Source organism: Mustela lutreola, chromosome 2, assembly GCF_030435805.1.
Source record: "Mustela lutreola isolate mMusLut2 chromosome 2, mMusLut2.pri, whole genome shotgun sequence".
Taxonomy (NCBI): Eukaryota; Metazoa; Chordata; class Mammalia; order Carnivora; family Mustelidae; genus Mustela; species Mustela lutreola.
The window spans coordinates 65,134,360-65,153,128 of NC_081291.1; the positions used below are offsets into that span (position 1 = coordinate 65,134,360).

Consider the following 18,769-nt stretch of genomic DNA (forward strand, 5'->3'; position numbering starts at 1 on the left):
TCAACATGTTCAGAAGCTAAAGTGCTTTCTCTTTAGACAATAGAAAAAGGCTGAAGTTGTCAGGGAGGTTCAGCAAGACCCTGGAAGAAACATGAGTGGGGGGAGGAAGATTACACAGATCACACATAAGCAGAGGAAACGAGGGGTTGACTGCTCAGGAAAAAAATTCTTTCTCCCCTAACAAGAAGGATTGAAAGACAGATGCATATCATAATAAACATGTTGGGTCTGGTGGAAGAAAACTAGTCTGGAGAGAGGCAGGTGCTCATCCACCAACACTTATAAGCTATAGGCTTTTCCTAGCTGTGCTCAGCAACTCTCCACATCTATGAATGGACTCAGCGTCTGGAAGTTGGAGTAGAGCACATGGACCATCAGCTTGATCTAGATGAGGGATTTGTGGGATGAGTGTGGCTGGATGATGGACAACAATGGCATTAAGGCTGTTAGAGAAAGTAGTTAATCATGTGGTCTAAATTAAGGACATGGGACCAGGCAGGAATTGTCAGAATAGAAGAACAGACACAACTCATTGAACCAGAGAACTCTCTGGTTTACCCAGGCCTCTGTGAGTACTTGCTCTACGTAGGCACTATTGTCTGGGGACTGCCACGATGTGTAGAAGCCTGCTTCTGGTCAGGAAGGAATTAATGACTTAGGTAGGGCAAGACTTAAGGGTTCAGTTATCCAAACTCATAAAAGCAATAATGCGATCTGAGAAGCAGGCAGAAACACCAGAGCCTGATCTAAGAGCAAAGTGCTCAGGCCCTTTTCTGAACTCTGCTATTACCTGGGAAATGGTAGATGAATTTCTGATTCTGTTTGGCTGATGAGACCAAAAATAGATTGCCAGGGTGTAAACATAAAGATACAATTAAGCATAATATATGTCTGGGTGACGTTTTTCCACAAGCATGTAAGACATTTTTTCTAAGACATGAGTACAAAGTGAGTGTTTTTGCTTGTGTAAATACAGGGAAGGCTCAGAAAAGGGACTGGAAGGACAAGTTTAGCCAGTCTTGTACAAAGAGAAAATGATTTATGGTTTTCCAGAAGAACAAAGTGCAGAGTGTACCTTTTGGTATCAGGAAGGACAAAGAGAGGACATAGAAATTGTCTGGAGTAAGTTCGGGTCTGCATACCTGAAAAGGAGACAGGTACTCCCATCTAACAGTTGAAGCTTAGCCCCAATACCCAGTTCTGTCAGTGCACACTCAGACCATCAGACCATCAGAGTAATTGCTCTGGGTCAGTGATCTTCAGAAGTAAATTCTAGCTTGTCGAGTATGTCAGTGTTTACAATTGCATTATAAACATGCATGTTGTTTGTCAGTCCTAATAATTCCAAGCAAGCTCACAGCTATATACGTATGTGTGTGTGTACTTATATATAAGGATTTGTGGGATGAGTGTGGCTGGATATATATATATATCTTCTTCTACAGTGACAAAGGGAAAGTAGACTGTTTAATACTGTTTAATACTCCATTGCCAATGTAACCAGCATGTTGTCATTCAGTGAGTGGGCTTGTCCTAACCTTTAGAAGCAATGCAGTGCCATGTCTCGTTCAGGACAATGCATGGTCAATAAAACACCAAACCCTGCTTGCTTCAATATGAGACTCAAAGCTAAAGCACTCTTTCTCTGAAAAATCAAATTCTCTGGAGAGCCTGAAACCACTTAGAACCTTAACTCTCTACCAATCAGCTACTTTCCTGGGCTTTGATTTTATCATCTGCTGAAGTGAGACATGAGAGTAAAAAAGCAGCTGGAGGAGGGGAGGGACCAGATAGGGACCAGGCAAAATGGAAGCAGCCAAGCTTCGCATAGTTCTGGAGGGAAGAGCAGCATCACCGAGGGAGGGGCCGCTCACAAATACCATGAGCAGCTGGACCAGGGGCATACATCATTTCCTTTGATTGCCCAGAGCTTGGTGCAGTGCTGTGCACATGATCTTGATGAATAGGCCTGAAAATACATGTAGAAATAGATTGGTTCTCCAAGCTTCTGGTGTGCAGGGCTCAATGGGTACAAGACATTTTGTTGAAAGAATGAGTCAAAGGCACACTGCTCAAAGTTGTGCGACTGGTCCCAAATCAATCACAAAACCACAGATCACCTGCACCTAAAGCAGAGCACCGAGGAGCCAAGAGAGGCTTGGCCCAGGAAACATGTGTTAACCCTAAACAAGGATGACCTGTGAAATCCTAAAATCTTGAGGAATTGAAAGTAGAATAAATTAAGAGGAAGATCCAAGGTTTCCTCCCATCAGATACAAGAATGCTACCATGTTCAATCAGGTTGCAAGGAATTACACCAATCAGATCCTAAGATTTGAATATTCTCTGTTTTTTGAGATCTATCCAAGGGAGCTACTAAGGATACAATAGGCCTCTGTCAGTATTTATTTAACCTTTAAAGGTCAGAACTCAGGAATGGGAATGGCACTATCTCAGAAAGTCTGTTTAGAAGCTCTTTATTGACCTTTTCTCCAAGTGCAATTTAGTAGCTCTACTTAAGAGTGATTTTATTTTTTTTCCTATTAACCTTCCCACCCCTTTGATTTGGGAACAGCCAACCAGTAGCAACAGAGGGAATAAACAGTGTGGTGAAGCAATGGCTCTAATGCATTTCCTCAGAACATTTAGAAATCTGAGAAGGAAAAATGAGTGTCTCAAGAAGGGCTCAGATGGTGCACCCTCAGTGTTGTGGACCATTACAAACAGGTGTTTTCAGGTCCCCTGTACCAGTGAACAAAAAGGACTGAGGAGGCAAGGGCAGCCTGAAACCTAATAAGAACAGTTAACTTGGGGAATCAAGTTACACCAACATTAGGATGTCTCTGGAGTTCAGGTGGATAAAACCAGCAGGATGGGTGCAGACAGATAAGTTGGCTTTCATGGTCTTCCATCTGTGTCCTGCTTGAACTCCCAGCCGCCCAAGCAGCCATCACACAACTCACTGCAAATGGTGGCTTGAAGCCACCCCCGCAGATGACCTGCCATGTATCCAGTTAGTTTCCTCTGCTTCTCACACTTCGTAACCAGTCCCACATATCTTAACTTACCTGGCCATCACCCTTGGAGTCAGGCTCCCTGGGACATCTTGATTAATGACTAGGTAACCTGGTATACAACTTAATATTCCAGAATTAAAGATGGCAGCCTCTTACCTCCTTCACAAATTAACCTCACCTGATCTTGCATATTTTTAATTCTTTCACTTTTGGTGTCATACACATGGCCCCTTTCACATGTCTTTATTGCACATTACAGATAATGTGGATCATTTATTATGGATGGAAGCATCAGTGCTTCTCAAAGGGTGGTCTGTGTACCACCTGTGTCACTATGCTGGGATGGAGGTGCTGCTTTTTGGAAATAAATATCTCCAGACCTCATCGGTGACCCAAGGAATTAGATTCTCTGGGGGTATTTCTAACATGATCCTGAGTTGATTCTTCTGCATCCTTAACTGGCAAACAGTGCATGACATGCACACACAGTAACATGCTATGCAGAATAAGTATGAAAATCTCAAATACAATGAGCACCCGCTTATTAACCCAAAAAACAGTTTCATTTCCAAATATTAAAAGGACTAAAAGATTGGCCTGCCATGTGCTTTGGCAGGGAATGTATGGAAAATCTCTGTACCCTCCACTCAATTTTGCTGTGAACCTAAAACTGATCTAAAATTGAAATATATTTTAAAAAAAGAAGAAGAGGAGGGAGGAGAAAGAGGTAGAGGAAGAGGAGGAGGAGGAGGTGGTGGAGGAGGAGGAGGAAGAGGAGAAGGAAAAGGAGAAGAAGAAGGAGGAGAAGGAGGGGAGAAGAGGAGGAGGAAGAATCTGACCTGTCTCAGATGGGACAGATAAACATGTCTCTGGCTCACTGTTTCCCTCTGCAATTCCTCAAAAAAAGCCTCCTTTTTTTCTCTGCTTATCCTAGCCTAACCTCCTCTGTGAGGCTCCAGATGAGCAGCCTGCTCCAGGCTCCTACAGCCCAGTATACTTACTGACTATGACAATATTAAGGCAATATTGCCCTACACTTTGACCAACTATTCTCTTGTTTCACCCTGGTGAGTCACAACCTAGCTTGTTCACTGCTGTATTCCCATCCCCCTGCATGAGATATGGAACTCTGGTATGCAATCAAGTTTGTTGAATGACTCAATAAATGAATGAATGATCTTGCCACTGAGATTAACATCAGATGAAGTGTGTCAGGAGGATGGATAAATGAACTGGCTAAACCTCTCTGTTTTTATACATGCATTTTTACACATGCACATCCCTAAAGTCACCCTTCCTCCTCTCTAGGGCACAGCAATGGATAGCCTCAGTCTCACAATCTGTTACTGGGGTGGATACTCTGAGTTGATAAATTAATTAATTGCAGTCCTCCTAGACAAAATAAGCAATGGATACTGCCATCTGAAGTAGTGTACCGGCAGCTCTATGAAGAAAACAAGCCACACTAGGTATTTCCAATAAGGGGATTTAATGCAGGGAATTGACACAGGTTTGGTAAGGTCAAGAGAGGGCCACTGAGGTAACCCAGATGTTAGTAAACACAGGAGCAACTACTAACCTTAGGGCTGGGGGAACAAAAGGGAAGAGATGGTGTTACCAGAACCTAGAAGCTTTGATGGGGGACCCCCCACGGCTGGTGCCTGGCCCTCTCTGGGGGCTGCTGCGCGGCGGCTGCTTGGACTTCTGAGGGAGGCGCTGCTTGGCTGGTGGTGGTCGGACCTCTGGGCGGGGGCGTGGTTGACGCTCAGACCTCGGAGGAGACCGTGGCTTGGCTGGTGCTCTGACCACCGCGGGGGGTGCAGCTGGCTGGAGCTTGGGCCTCTGAGGGGATGTTGCACGGCGTCCGGTGCTGAGGGGGCCAAAAGAAGCTGGAGGCTGGCGCCATGGCTCTCTTCTGCTGCTTAAGGGACACTGACAGGAGCTGGAAACAGGGAGGCAGGACCTGCTCCCCCTCCCGCCTTTCAATAGCCCTTCAGTACCTTCCAGGGGCAGAACCTAACAGGGAGCGGACTGCAGGGCATTAGGGGATTAACAGCTCAGAAATCACCGAACTGAACAGGATGGGGGGAGGGGCGTGTTGCAGAGAGACCGGACGGTGCAGACCACTTACCTGGTCTTCTGGCAGGCACAGCAGATCCAGTCCTCTTCTTTCTTCTGATAGAAGCAGCCACTCTTACAGATGCTATATTTCCGATCCACGATCTCACGCTTGGAGTTGAGGAAGGTGAATGGTGGGCAGCAATGTATGCTGAAGTGCTCTGTAAACTTCTGGTTCTTGGAGAGTCTGGGACCCTCCTTAGTCGTTTTCTGACTCATCTCACTAGAAATCGTTGTAGCAAGTAGTGATGGGGAGACATAAAACAGCACATCAGGCAGGGAGCTTCCTACTCAAGAAGCCTACTTCCCACTATTTCCATAGTCCAAAATTAACATTCAGCCTTGCCTTATATCCTGAATCTGGAAGATCAATGTCTTGCCAACTCTGTGGAAAGGAACTAAATTAAGGGTTTATTTTTATTTGCATACTTGTTAATCATGTTTTCTGAAAATGAATAATTTTTCATTTATGTTTTAATGAGCCATTTAGGGTAGGAAAAATATTATAAAACCAAACATATCTATAGCAAAATATTAGTCTAGGTTTAGGAAAGGCCTTTTCTCTAAAATAATAATAATAGTAATACTAGTTTGGTACTAAAACCATAATCACCATTCAGACAAAATTACATCATAGCCATGAAAAAGAATGATCAATATGTTTGCATCTCACAAACATCATGTTGAACAAAAAAAGCTGGACACAAAGGAATGCAAGGTGTTTGACTCAATCTACATGAGGTTCAAAAACAGACAAAGCTAGTCTATAGTGTTAGAAATCAGAGCACAGCTATGTTTGGAGAAGCTAGGAAGGGGCATCAAAGAAGCCAGAAAATGTTCTGGATCTGGGTCTGAGAGGGATTGCTTTGGTGCACATGCATGTCAAATTTCACTTTGGGGCACCTGGGTGGCTCAGTCGGTTCAGCATCTGACTCTTGGTTTTGGCTCAGGTCATGATCTCAAGTAGTGAGATCAAATCCCACCTCTGATTCTGTGCTGGGTGTGGAGCCTGCTTAAGATTCTCTTTCCCACCTCTCTCTCTCTGCCCCTTCCCCCTCCAAAAATTAAAAAAAAAAATTCAGTGAGTACACATTTAAATTTTGTGCATCTTTCTGTTTATTTCAGCTTATTTCAGTTAAAAAGAAAGAGGAGAAAGAGGAGGAATGGATGGAGGAGGAATCAAAGAGAAATTTGAGACTTGAAAAAACTCCCAAGCAGGAATAAATCTGGAAGATCAATGTCTTGCCAACATGCTTTTTAGGAATGTGGCAAATGCAGAAATAGTCCCACCTAATACTACAAACACTGTAGAACATGGGGGACTTAAACGACTATTAACTGACAGGAGTCAACAAATATACACATGTAACATGCATATATTAGACCCTGAGAAAGTCCTTGTTCTCAACAAATCCAAGGTCAAGTTGGACACACAGTTGTGCTGTATGTAATTACTGTGTGATGGCGATCAAGAGAAGTATGTACAAAAGTCAAGGGAAGCACCGAGAAGGGATGGATTCTTTGAAGATAGAAAAGATGATCTGGGCTTTAGGGATGAATACATTAAAAACAACTAAGTTACACTGAAAGGATATTCTAATTGTTATGTTTTTTGATGGGGCTGTCTTCTGCAAACAGAAATGAGGGCTGAGGAGCAAGTTGAATGCAGTTAAGACAATAAAATAACTTTTTTTTTGCATCTCAGTTTGTATAGTCCAAACCATGCATTACACCTATTAGGTGTGTTGCAAATGTTCTTTCCAGGAGTTTTACCTGCTTGTATCATGCAAAAAAATTTTTTATGTAGTTAAGTTTCTTAGTTCTTTATCTACTCCTTCAGCTTTCATATACAGTTTGGTGTATCCCATTGTAAAAGAAAAGTCACTCTCCATCCCACTTTTATATCTTTTCCCCTCTCTATAACTCCTCCTCTCTATAGGCAGAGTACTTGAAAAATTATTGATACTATTTTTGTCCATTTCTACATCTCCTCCTCTGTGTACTCCAAAATGACTCTTGTTCCTTCCACCCAAAGAAAAATCAATCTCCATAGCCTCCCAATGACCTCCATGCTGTCAAACTAGTTGTCTTCTTCTTTGATTCCTCTCTTCATCTAAAGTCTTCCTCTCCTGTCATACTACATTCTCCTAGAGTCCCATCTCCATCTCTAGCCCCTCTTTATCATTTGGACAAAGGGTCCCCTGCTTTATCCAAATATTTTAATGTTACAGTTCTTCGAGGTACAGTAAACACTAAGTGATTAATGGGGTTACCTTCAACCATTCACTTCAACACTTATACTTAGGTCAAGCCAGCACAGTGCTCAGCTGCTGCCACACAGAGCTGAATCATGCTTAGTCCAGTCCTCAAGAAAGTTATCCACAAGCTGGGGAGATAGGCAAGGATAAACAAAAGGTGTTGATGGCCACAAAACCTACTTATTGGCCCAAATTATATACTAGACCTTGAGGGAGTAAAGGGCAAGAATCAGATAAACATCCTGCTGACACTGAGCTCACAGTGTAGATTGAGGGTACAAAGAAAGCATCCTGTGCAACATGATAATATGTGGGTAAACTGTGTAGAGGGTCCATAGGAGAGTGGTAATATGCTGGGCTGGGGAATTAGGTAAAGCATCATAGGGACAAACATTACATCTCACCCTAAGGTTTGGACAAAGATAAGAGTTTGTGGAGGGATGGGAATGGTTGATACCTAAGAAAGACACAGAGAGGCCAACTACAGTCCCCCCCCCCCCCCCCGCCAAGAGCCCACACTGTCTGCAGTACAGTGTGGGAGATGAGAGAGTGGCTGGATGCAGGTGATGAGGCAGGACAGGATTTACCTGTCACCATGAAGGATCTAGTCCTAGTGATTGCGAACATTGTCAAGCCATCAGACCATCAGTAGTCTAAATAGATGAGAGGGAAGGAGAGTATCTCATTATCTGGGATACTGTGAATTGAGGGCTCTCAGGACATTCATTGGGAAGTGAGCATCCAAACCACAGCTGCTATGGTCTTCATCTTGACAGTCCCTCACCTTACGGAAGAGGCACAACCTTGGGAATGGATGTGGTGAATATGAACTGAGTGAGTAGTCAGGCGAGGGAAGGCTCCCAGGATGGGTAGTGGGCCTACCTTCAAACTGCCAGGAGAGGGTCAAGGGAAGAAGGAGCAGCAGAGGCAGCCAGAGAGGTGGGAGGAGCAGCAGCCTCTTAGAAGAGGAATTTCTAAATTCGCAGAGAAGGGTATGGTTAGCAGTACCCAAAGAAACCCTTCATACAAACAGGCATTTTTAGACCAATGAGAAACTAAGGTTGATTCTTGGGGTCTGATTCATCGTAAGACCCAATCAAACCCTTAAAGATATGCCAGATTCTTACCCAAGTCCTGCACAATGTGGCAAAGTTCAGCTCAAGTTTCTGGAGATGGGACTCTAGGAGAATGTAGTATGACAGGAGAGGAAGACTTTAGATGAAGAGAGGAATCAAAGAAGAAGACAACTAGTTTGACAGCATGGAGGTCATTGGGAGGCTATGGAGATTGATTTTTCTTTGGATGGAAGGAACAAGAGTCATTTTGGAGTACACAGAGGAGGAGATGTAGAAATGGAAACACTCCAGGACAAACCACATGAAGACGATGTTACTCAACTTTTCACAGCCAACCCGGACATCCGCCAGTTCCTCCAGCTTTCTGGAATCCTCTTTTCCCAAATGGTTCAGGCATTCATCACAAATAGCAGAAGATCTAGCACGTGTCCCAAATTTTTAAGAATGACTAGCATGGGGTCAGAGGGAGATTTAAAGTCTCCCGTGACTCTGAATTCCTGCTTTGACTGAATTCTCAATTCCCACTCACCTGATGTGATGCCATGTCCAACCCCATGCCTGTCCAGACCTTCATCCAGCCATCTCTTCCCCCAGCACATCAGGACAAAGTTCTCAAATTCTCCTTCCAGGACTTTTCTCACCTTCTGCCTTCCCCTACTATGTCCAGCAGGGGGCAGCCTCACTTTCTGCTATCCTCTGCGTAGTTCCTTAAAGGAAAAGCAGTTCTCTTCCGTGGACACTGACATTCTTCTGGGGCAATCAGCTGAAAATTCATACCCTCTTTTCCTTAGTGAAGTGTTTATAGTCTGTGGAAAGGTTCTGGCTACTGTTTTTCCTGGTAGCGGAAATACAGCGTTTAGCTGGGGTAACCTGATTAATAGGGAATATGCACTGCCTCTCCAACTCTTTGCTCCAGCCATGCCCCAGTTTAGGAATGTTGAGCCCCACACACTAAGCAACAGCAGCTCACAGGTGAATCATCCTTTTCCAACACTCCAGACTTACTAGAAAATTAGTTATAACTACAGACAAATAACTAACAGCAAAGGCGAGAACTCACATTTACTGAGCACCCATTGTATGGTGGTTGCTTTAGGCTCTTTACCTCGTTTCAGAACATGGCCATTATCACCAACAAACGGAAGAGGAGGGAAGCTAAGGGACAGGACCAACTTCAGAAAGCAGAAAGAGGCAGGCAAGGAGTATGAATCCATGTCTGTGCGACTCCAACATCCTGTGTCCTTTGACCAGGCCCAACACTATCTGTTGAGCCCCCTGTGCTCAGCCCTTCTGTCCCCAAAAAAGCCTGGACTTTGGGCAACTGGAGATTGTCCAGGGAAATGGGATAAGGCTGCATAGAAGCAAGGGTCTCTGTCCTAGGGTAAGAAAACCTGTAGGTTGGAGAAACAGCTCACTGAAGAAGGAAGGGTAAAGAATGGGTTTGGGAATGTCACACAGCACAGCGGCCTGGACCTCCCTGTCAGAGCAGAGGTGCATGATGGGACACGAGAATGTAAACGCCAAGCATCCTATGAACTCCACGAGCTTTCTCCATCCCTCCTCAACCAGCCCTCAGTGGGCTTTAAAACCTATATTTACTTTTGAGAATCAGAAAACTTGGATGGATAAAAATAAAAGTTCCTAAATTTGTATCCCATAGTTAACCACTTACAAAATATTTAACATTTTTTCTTTGATAATATTTACATATAAATATATAGTTAATAAAACGCAGGACCTTGCCTTACATATGGTTCAGATTTACATATTTGGAAAATTATTTAATTTACTTAAGTTTTATAGATATATACATTATTTATAGCATACTTACAGCTTTTAAAAGCTGTGATAAATTTATAGTTATAGCCCCCTTTATAGTCCATATCATATATTTGCATCTTGTCTCATTTTTCTTCAGTCATCTTGGCAGCAGTTATCCTACTTTATTACTCTTTTCAAAAACAAACTCTTGGTTTTCTTGTTTGTCTTTGCTCTTATTTTTTCTAGTTTTTTAGCTTCTGTAGGTATTATTTCTTTTCTTCAAGTTTTTTAGGTTTATGTCCATGTTTTTTTCTCTATTTTTTTAAAGTTTATTTATTTCTAAAGTGATCTCTACACCCACTAGAGGGCTCAAACCCACGACCCTGAAATCAAGAGTCACACCCTCTTCTGACTGGTCCAGCCAGGTTCCCCTCTCTATTATTGAGTCAAGCATTTCTCACATATATTTTTATGGCTATAACTTTTCCATTAAGTGCAACTTCAGCTGGATACCACAGATATTCATGTAAGTCATTTTTACTCCATTTTAAATATGGCTGAGTTCTTTGATTCATCCATTATTTATAAAAAACTGTCACAAAATTTCCAAGTGTAAATTAACTTCTAATTTTAATGCATTCTAGTTAGAGAAAGTGGCATGTATGATAATGACTCTTTATGTGTGAGGTTTGCTTTATGGCCTAGTTCATAGTCAATATTTTTAAATGTTCCTTATGTGATTGAAAAGATTGTGACTTTCAGAACAATTTGGTATTATCTAGTGAAGTTAAAAATGGACACAAACTACCATCTAGCAATCTATTCTTGGGCACAGCAGCCATCTTGGATCATTCAGCACCTCAGAGGAAGCCCCATGGAAGAGCACAAAGACTAGAGGAGCCTGAGTCCACTGACTTGTGGAGTTGCTGTTCTAAGTTTAACTCTTGAACACTGAACATCCTTTTAATTTTTTTTAAGATAGTGTGATATTTAATAAACAAGTCTAATCCAAGCACCTGTTCACAATACATTATAAATTAAATGTATTTTAATTTAGGGGGCTTCCTAATACCTAAACATTTGAATCTTCTTATATATCTACCTACAGGATACAGCTTGCATTGTGGTCAAAACTCCAACTTCTGGTCACAGGATAGCTGGGTTACAACTTGACTGTCCCTTAACCAAGAGCCAGTCTGGCTAACCTCTAAAAAATCTACATCTTCATTTAAATTGGACATCTTTTGGGACGCCTGGGTGGCTCAGTTGGTTGGACAACTGCCTTCGGCTCAGATCATGATCCTGGAGTCCCGGGATCAAGTCCCGCATTGGGCTCCCAGCTCCACGGGGAGTCTGCTTCTCTCTCTGCCCTTCTCCTCACTCATGCTCTCTCTCACTGTCTCTCTCTCAAATAAATAAATAAAATCTTTTTTAAAAATTGGACATATTTTACATGAGAGAAAAGTCAAACTTCCACCTCATTTTAACCACTATTATTTCAGTGACAAGCAAGCAAATACAATTTGAATAAATATGCTCAATTTATTCATCTAACTGGGTGGTTTACAAACAATAGAAATTTACTTCTCACAGTTCTGGAGGTTTGGGAGTCCAAGATCAATATGCCAGATTTAGTGTCTGGTGAGAAGATGACCTATTTTTGAGATGACATTTTTCTTGCTATGTCCTCACATAGTGGAATGAGCAAGGGAGCTCTCTGGGGTCTCTTTTAATGAGGACACTAACTCCATTCATTAGGGCTTCTCCCTCATAACCTCATCATTTTCCAAATGTCCACCTCCTAACACAATCACATTGGAGATTAGATTTCAACGTATGAATTTTAGGGACACTAACATAACAGAGAGGAAGAACAAACAAATAATAATACCTCAGGGAGCCTTTGAAAATATTAAATAGAGTGGATAAAGAACCTAGAGCTCAGCCTTATGTAAATCACTTACTTAATAAATTCTATCCCCCTTTTATCAAGAATTCAAATGACCTAATTCTACAGACTTCTCCAGACACATTCTCTAGAATCTCAGTATGTATCTCTGATGACATTTAATTCAAGCATTAATTATATCCTTATTTACATTAATGGTTAAAGACAAATCATTATAAACACTACATGATGTTTTCAAAAAAGATATCACCTAATTGAAAAGCAAATATAATATGAACTATCTGGCAGGATGAAGAATTTTAATTAGAAACTGTAAAATATAGTTTCCACACTTCCCAGATGTTTCCATATATCCTAAAACTTAGAGGAGGGAAAGTAAGGCAGATATTTGAAGAAGGAGATAAAGGGAGAGAAGGAGAGGAACCAAAGGGATAGGAACAAGAACCCCCCCACACACATTATTTATTGCATAACTGCTATGTCCCAGATCCTTATATCCATTATTTTTTGTTCCCAAGATAATCATTTTAGGTAGTTCCCTACTCACCCCATTTTAGAGATGAGGAAACTGAAGGCTGAAGAAGTAAATGCTCCAAGATCATAATAATAATAAAATAACAAACTCGTCACAGTCAGTATGACTAGTTGATTGCCCAATATCCACTCTTCCCTTCAACAGCAAATTTGGATTTTGTTTGGTACCATGATAGGCCCAGTTAAATCTCTACAGAATCCCATGTGATCATGTTCTGGCCAATGAAATGTAGGCAAAAGTCCATAAGGATATGACCTTTCTTTAGTAATAAGGCTTTATTCAAGAAGAGACTCTTCTCTGGTGTGTGCATCCAGCCCAAACCAGCTGGACCCAGCTCCCAGGAGGTAGGATTATTTCAAGCTTTTGGAGTCTGATCCATAGGACTCCCCTGCTTCCTTCTCACCCAACAATTAAACAGAAAACACCTCCATCATCTTTGCCCAAAGGCAGGTCACTTCTTAGAGCCTTTCCAGAGCATCCCTTAACCCAAAGAGAAATTATCACTCCTTCTTTCATGCTTTGAACTTGGTGTGCTATACATAATTCTAGGGAAGAATCTGGAAGCTTTACTTTACCCTTACTGTTTCACTGCTTCCTTAAGTTTTCTGTCCTTGTTGAATGCCTGTTTCAGAACAATGTTCTGACACCTGACATGTGATTAAAATGAGAGAATGAACAAAGATGTCTCCCACAAGTGCTGTCTCTAGATGTCCTCATAGGGACCTCTGTTCTGGCTTAGACAACAGTATCTTTTCAATGAGAAGGGCAACACAGAAAGGGACCTCCCCAAATGACCTTGAAAGTTATAAAAACAAGGTTCTTTAGAAAAAAAAATTTTAAAGACTCTGTGAACCCACTATATCTTTTCTTAATTCATGCAAATTAATTAGCAAGCTTTAGTCAACACACACATTTAATTTAATCACACATTCTAGAGATGACATTAGCAGCTCTATATAATCACCAGCTGCTTTTACATATAGCTTCACTATTCCCTAAGGAGACTGCAGGTGGATATTAGAACCCTAAATATAAAATGGATTTTCTTCCTTTCATCCATCCTTCCTTCCTTCCTTTCCACCATGTTTTCTTAAAAGAGAATTGGAATATGGGTTAGTTAATAAAAGTGGCATGTGACCCTTGTCTCAGACAGTCCTCTGGCAAGAAAAGACAATGCACATAATGAGCTGACATGTTGCAGCCATGTATTCTTTATGGCATCACAGGAAGTCAAACATAGAAATGGGTACAAGCTCTGTGAAGTGAAGAGTGGATGCAGGTCAGTACGGGGGAAACAGAACAGTCCTTCAGTTCTTGTCAGTCAGAGCCATGAGCAAGGGTCTGCACTTGTCTCCTTTAAGAAACTCAACATGGGAGAGACAGGAGACCAGACTTCACCCTGATTATCAGAGTCTGATGCCTATGCGAGAACAATATTCTGGCTTCAGAAAACAAAACTGTAAAGGAAAATTATGATCAGTCCCAAGGACTTAATATGCTATATGAATTAAGGAATGGGATGCTTAATATATACTTGGGAAATTTTTTTAATTAAAAACCAAAGTAAGATGGGGCATCTAGGTGGTGCAGTTGGTAAAGTGTCTAACTCTTGGTTTCAGCTCAGGTCCTGATCTCATGAGTTGTGAGATCAAGCCCTTGGTTGGCTCCATGAACAGCACAGAGTCTGCTTGAGTTTCTCTCTTCCTCTCCCTCTGTTTCTCCCCTCCACCTTGCCCTGTGCTCACTCTCAATCTGTCTCTCTCCCAAATAAATAAATCAATCTTAAAAAAATACCAAAGCAAGAAATTTTATTTTATTTTTTAGTAAGAAATTTTTAATTTATTCACAAGCATCTCCATTGTACCCCCCAAAAAAGGACTTTTACATTTTGCTATAATTATATAACTGGTACAGTATTACAAATACATAGCATGCTGAATATTGGCTGGGAAAGGAGAGACAAAACTAATTTCTGAATTTATTCTGCCTTGATCACTTCTGGCAAAAATTATCTCTTCCGAATAAGTGGTCAGTTAAAGTTCAGCTCCTTGGGATGCCTGGCTCGGTTGGTTAAGCTTAACTGGCTCAGTGGGTTAAGTGTCTGCCTTCGATTCAGGTCTCCATCCCAGGGTCCTGAAATCTAGTCCTGCATCAGGTTCCCTGCTCAGCTGGGATCCTGCTTCCCCCTCTGCCGGCTACTCCCCCTGCTTGTCCTCTCTCTGTCTTTCTCTATTTCTGAAAAAAAAATAAATAAAATCATAAAAAAAAAAAGAAAAAGAAAATTCAGAACCTTGACAGAACTATTCCCTGCCTCCCTCTGATCCTTCTAAAGGTGGATAAGGGTATGGAGAACTGGTAGTCTTCATGGCTTCATGTGGGTGGGATGGCTGGTCTGGGTAGTATCCTCCTCTGCTGGCCGTGGAGTGCCATAGTGTGAATGACAAGTTACTGCTGACCCCAGCAAAGCCACTGGTTATCAGAGTCCCTGTTCAGTAGTTGCCTGTTCTGGTCCAGCTGTCCTCTCATCTCCTGCATGTCTAACTTGAGGCAACATCTGGATCCCATGCACGCCCTGCATTACAGGTGGGTTGTCAAGAGCTCTATCTTGGGGTCATTGGCCTAGACCACTCCCCAACCAAAGCTGTGCACTCACTCATGGATCACACTGGATGTGGCTGAGGGCAGGGGGCTTGCAGCCTATCCTCACTGTTCCTGTTCAAGTGTGTCAGCAGGACCCCCCCCCACACACACACACATGCACACAATATCAAACCTATGAGGATGATTCCACTGCACCATAACATATCTCCTGCCATGATTCTGAAACTTCATCTGGAGAAAAGAGAGAATATGAATGTTTCCTCCTTAGCTTGCCCTCTCTCCCCCTACCTTGAATAAGCTTCACAAAGTGCAGAATTCCTCCATAAATTCACAAAGTGGAGAAGGCTTAAGCAAATAATGACATGCTCTTCTTAGGCCTTTTCTTTCATTTACCCAACTTCTCCCCGTACATGGCTATCAATTCTTATCAAAGCCCCTACTGCCACCCTCTTTGCCTTCAAGTGATTAGGAAAGCAGTAAGGAAGAGATAGGAATAACCAGGAATTGCAATTTTCATAGACTGGTTTCAAGAACAAGATGAAATGTCCAATATTTAAAATGCTAAATTAGGTGTACCTGTCTGCCTCAGTCAGTGGAGGGTGCAACTCCTGATCTCAAGGTTGTGAGTTTGAGCCTCATGTAGAGATTACTCAAAAATAAAATCTTAAAAATTAATTAACTAATTAATTAAAAATACTAAATTATTTCAAATCATGGAGAATTACTTCAAAGGCTTAGAATACTTACAAATCTTGAATGAATTTCTGTCAAAACTTGCCTCTATTTTACAATTTAACATTTACCCTTTGAAAAACGAACCCCTTAACAATAAAATCTTTTAAACTGTAATTCTATGAGAAGAGACAGAAGTAAAATACATTTTCAGTAATCATATAAGAATATGGAAGGGAAATAGTAAGTAGGTCTTTACTCACTGGGAGGGACATTTTCTGGGTAAATGGTAGGAAAATCCCCAAATTAATTTCTGCATACTCCCCAGAAAGAGGGAATCCTCTTTCAAGAAATTGTTGGAACAGAGAAAGTACAGCATTCATTATTCTAAAGATTTCTTAAAATCAGCCTAGCTTATGAAAGGAGAGAAGAAGGGCAAGAGATTCTTAGCATTTTTGTACAAATACAATGGAACCAGTAAGGCTTTTATTTTTGTTTAATTATTAATATTCTTATAAATGATAATCACAGAACTATTAGGGAGCCATTTGAAGACTGACTGAATATTAGACAACCCTCTTATAAGGTGAAAGAAGATGTATTAACATAGAAAATACGTTTGAAATATCAAGTGAAAGCCACTGGAAGCTAGATTACTTATTGCATGGCATCAACCCGAGGAAGCCAGCCATGCCAACTAAGGCTAGCTCACAGCCCATGTGATAGTGTCTCAAGCACCCCCAGACATCTCCAGTGGTAGCAGCTCCAACACGAGCTGGGACAGGAGCCAGGGGCCTTCAGCAAGGTGGCTGCATGTTCAGACCCTGTCTTGAAGAGATGAGATACTGGTCTGGAGACCTCAAGCAATCTTGGGCAAATTTTCAAGCTGGTGACCTCTCTCTGAAGTATCAGGAGGAGTTTGTAAATAACTTGTGACCACAGGTGACAGAGGGGTCCAGGTGACATCAGGCTGCACATGTAAAAATGATATACAGAACAAGATTGAAGTAAGTGAAGCTAAATACGACACTAACACTCAGCCATTCTCGAACATCTGTTGAGTGTTGAAGTGCTGGGGATGAATAAGACAGAAGCTTGGGTACTCACAGAGCTCAGGGGACAAGGGAGGGAGACTCATCAGACCATCTCAGGAACAGAATAGCCAATGTATGACTGCAATGTAATGAGGGCTCTGGAGGAAGGGAGTGGGGTACTAGGAGAGACTACAGTGGCAAGACCACTATAGACTGGAGGCTAAGGAAGGGCTCCTGATGAAGAGACATCTGTCTGAGATCTGAAGGATGAACGGAGTCCACCATGAATGGGGAGGACAGAGTTCCAGACAAAGGTACCAAAACTTGATGTACTGGAGAAAACAGAGAAAGGATATAGCTGGAGCATTGTGAGGCTGCAGGGTAAGGCTTGGGAAGACCATGCAGGGCTATGAAGGTGAGCTAAAGAATAGGAAGAATGGGAGGCATTGAGAGATCTTGACTGGAGGAGGTAAGTCTTCCCACTTTTGCTCCATGAAGATCAGTCAGGCTTCTTGCAATGTAGACTGGAGACAGGCAGGAGGGGAAGCAAGGAGACCAATGACAGAGGACAGACTCCAGTCGGGATAGGGGAGCAGAGGTGGGTCTTGGAAATCTAATAGAACTTGAGGATGGGTCAGATGTGGGGTTCGATGTTATGGCTTGAGCAAATGACCAATGGAGACATTTACTGAGGTAGAGAAAGCTGCAGGAGAGGGGAGAAACATTCGTTTATTCAACCTATTAACTGAGAACATACTGTGTGCGAAACATGTTAAACCTGAGATGCTTATGAGGATCTAGTGTCGATGATGACACATGGCAGAATGGAAGCATGGCAGATGCCTCCAAATTGCTAAGGGTTAGAACAAAGATTGTTTCCTACAAGTTAACAGTTTGATTGTGTCCCATCTGTTGTTATTATTATAAATGATGTTTTCGTGAATAAAGTTGTGCACCCATCATTTCACACACATGCAATATCTGAGGGATGTATCTCTAAAAGTGAGATCACTAGGTCAAAGAATCTGTGCACTTGTAATTCTGAAGATTTTAATAGATGTTTTCCAATTTACTCTCCATGGGATTTGTACAAATTATTATTCTACAAACAATGCATGATAAAGCCCATTTTCCCATCACCTCAACAGTAAGATTAGGTTATTAAACCTTCAGATTTTTACCAATCTGATAGGTAAAATGTCTCATAATGCAAAGTAGACAGGGTAAATCTCAAATGTTTTAGATTTGGGAAGTCTATAATTATGACTTGCCATATTAACAAAATAAGGGAGAGAATAAAAACGGTAATAAATACTAAGAAAGCATTCACTAAAATTCAATACTGAATCATGATAAATACTCAATATAGAAGGAAGAGAAGGGGATGTTCCTAATATTATCAAAAGCTAGCTACCAAAATATCTATAATAACAACTTACTGGGGGTGGAATTTGAGAAATATTTTCATCTAAATCAGACTCCCCAGAAAGAATGCTCTCACTTAAAAAAAAAAAAAAAAAAAAAAGAATGCTCTCACTTACTATTCAACACTGTACTTTAGTGAAATCTTAACAAGAACAACAAGCAAAACAAAACACTAAAACTCTACAAACTAATTAGAATTAAAAACAAGATTTCTGGACACAAGATCAATATTCCAAAATCAAAATCATTTCTATAGATTAAGAAGATTGAACTAGAAATGTAAAATAAAAGAATTTCATTCAAGCTGGCTACCTTCAGGCAAAAGAACACCTTCAGGCAAAAATATATCTAATAAAAGAAATG

At 41.5% G+C, this 18,769-nt stretch overlaps 1 protein-coding gene across 9 annotated transcripts in view; it reads right to left on the reverse strand.

Annotated features, from left to right (window-relative positions):
- MOBP (myelin associated oligodendrocyte basic protein) overlaps positions 1–18,769 on the reverse strand; it is a 54,036-nt gene that overhangs the window by 23,581 nt on the left and 11,686 nt on the right. For 5 of the 9 annotated variants that reach the window (XR_009350833.1, XR_009350832.1, XR_009350834.1 and 2 more), the window contains exons 1-3: positions 15,448–15,906; positions 5,149–5,358; positions 4,642–4,935 (exon numbers count right to left, since the gene is read on the reverse strand). Coding sequence is in view for 5 of the 9 variants with exons in the window: in XM_059162001.1 (XP_059017984.1) it covers positions 4,642–4,935; positions 5,149–5,358; positions 15,448–15,506 (563 nt within the window). In the remaining 4 variants the exon portion in view is untranslated. Of the gene's footprint in view, positions 1–4,635; positions 4,936–5,148; positions 5,359–15,447; positions 15,907–18,769 lie in introns of those variants that run through there. The other 4 variants (XM_059162006.1, XM_059162005.1, XM_059162002.1 and 1 more) reach the window with 3 other exon arrangements.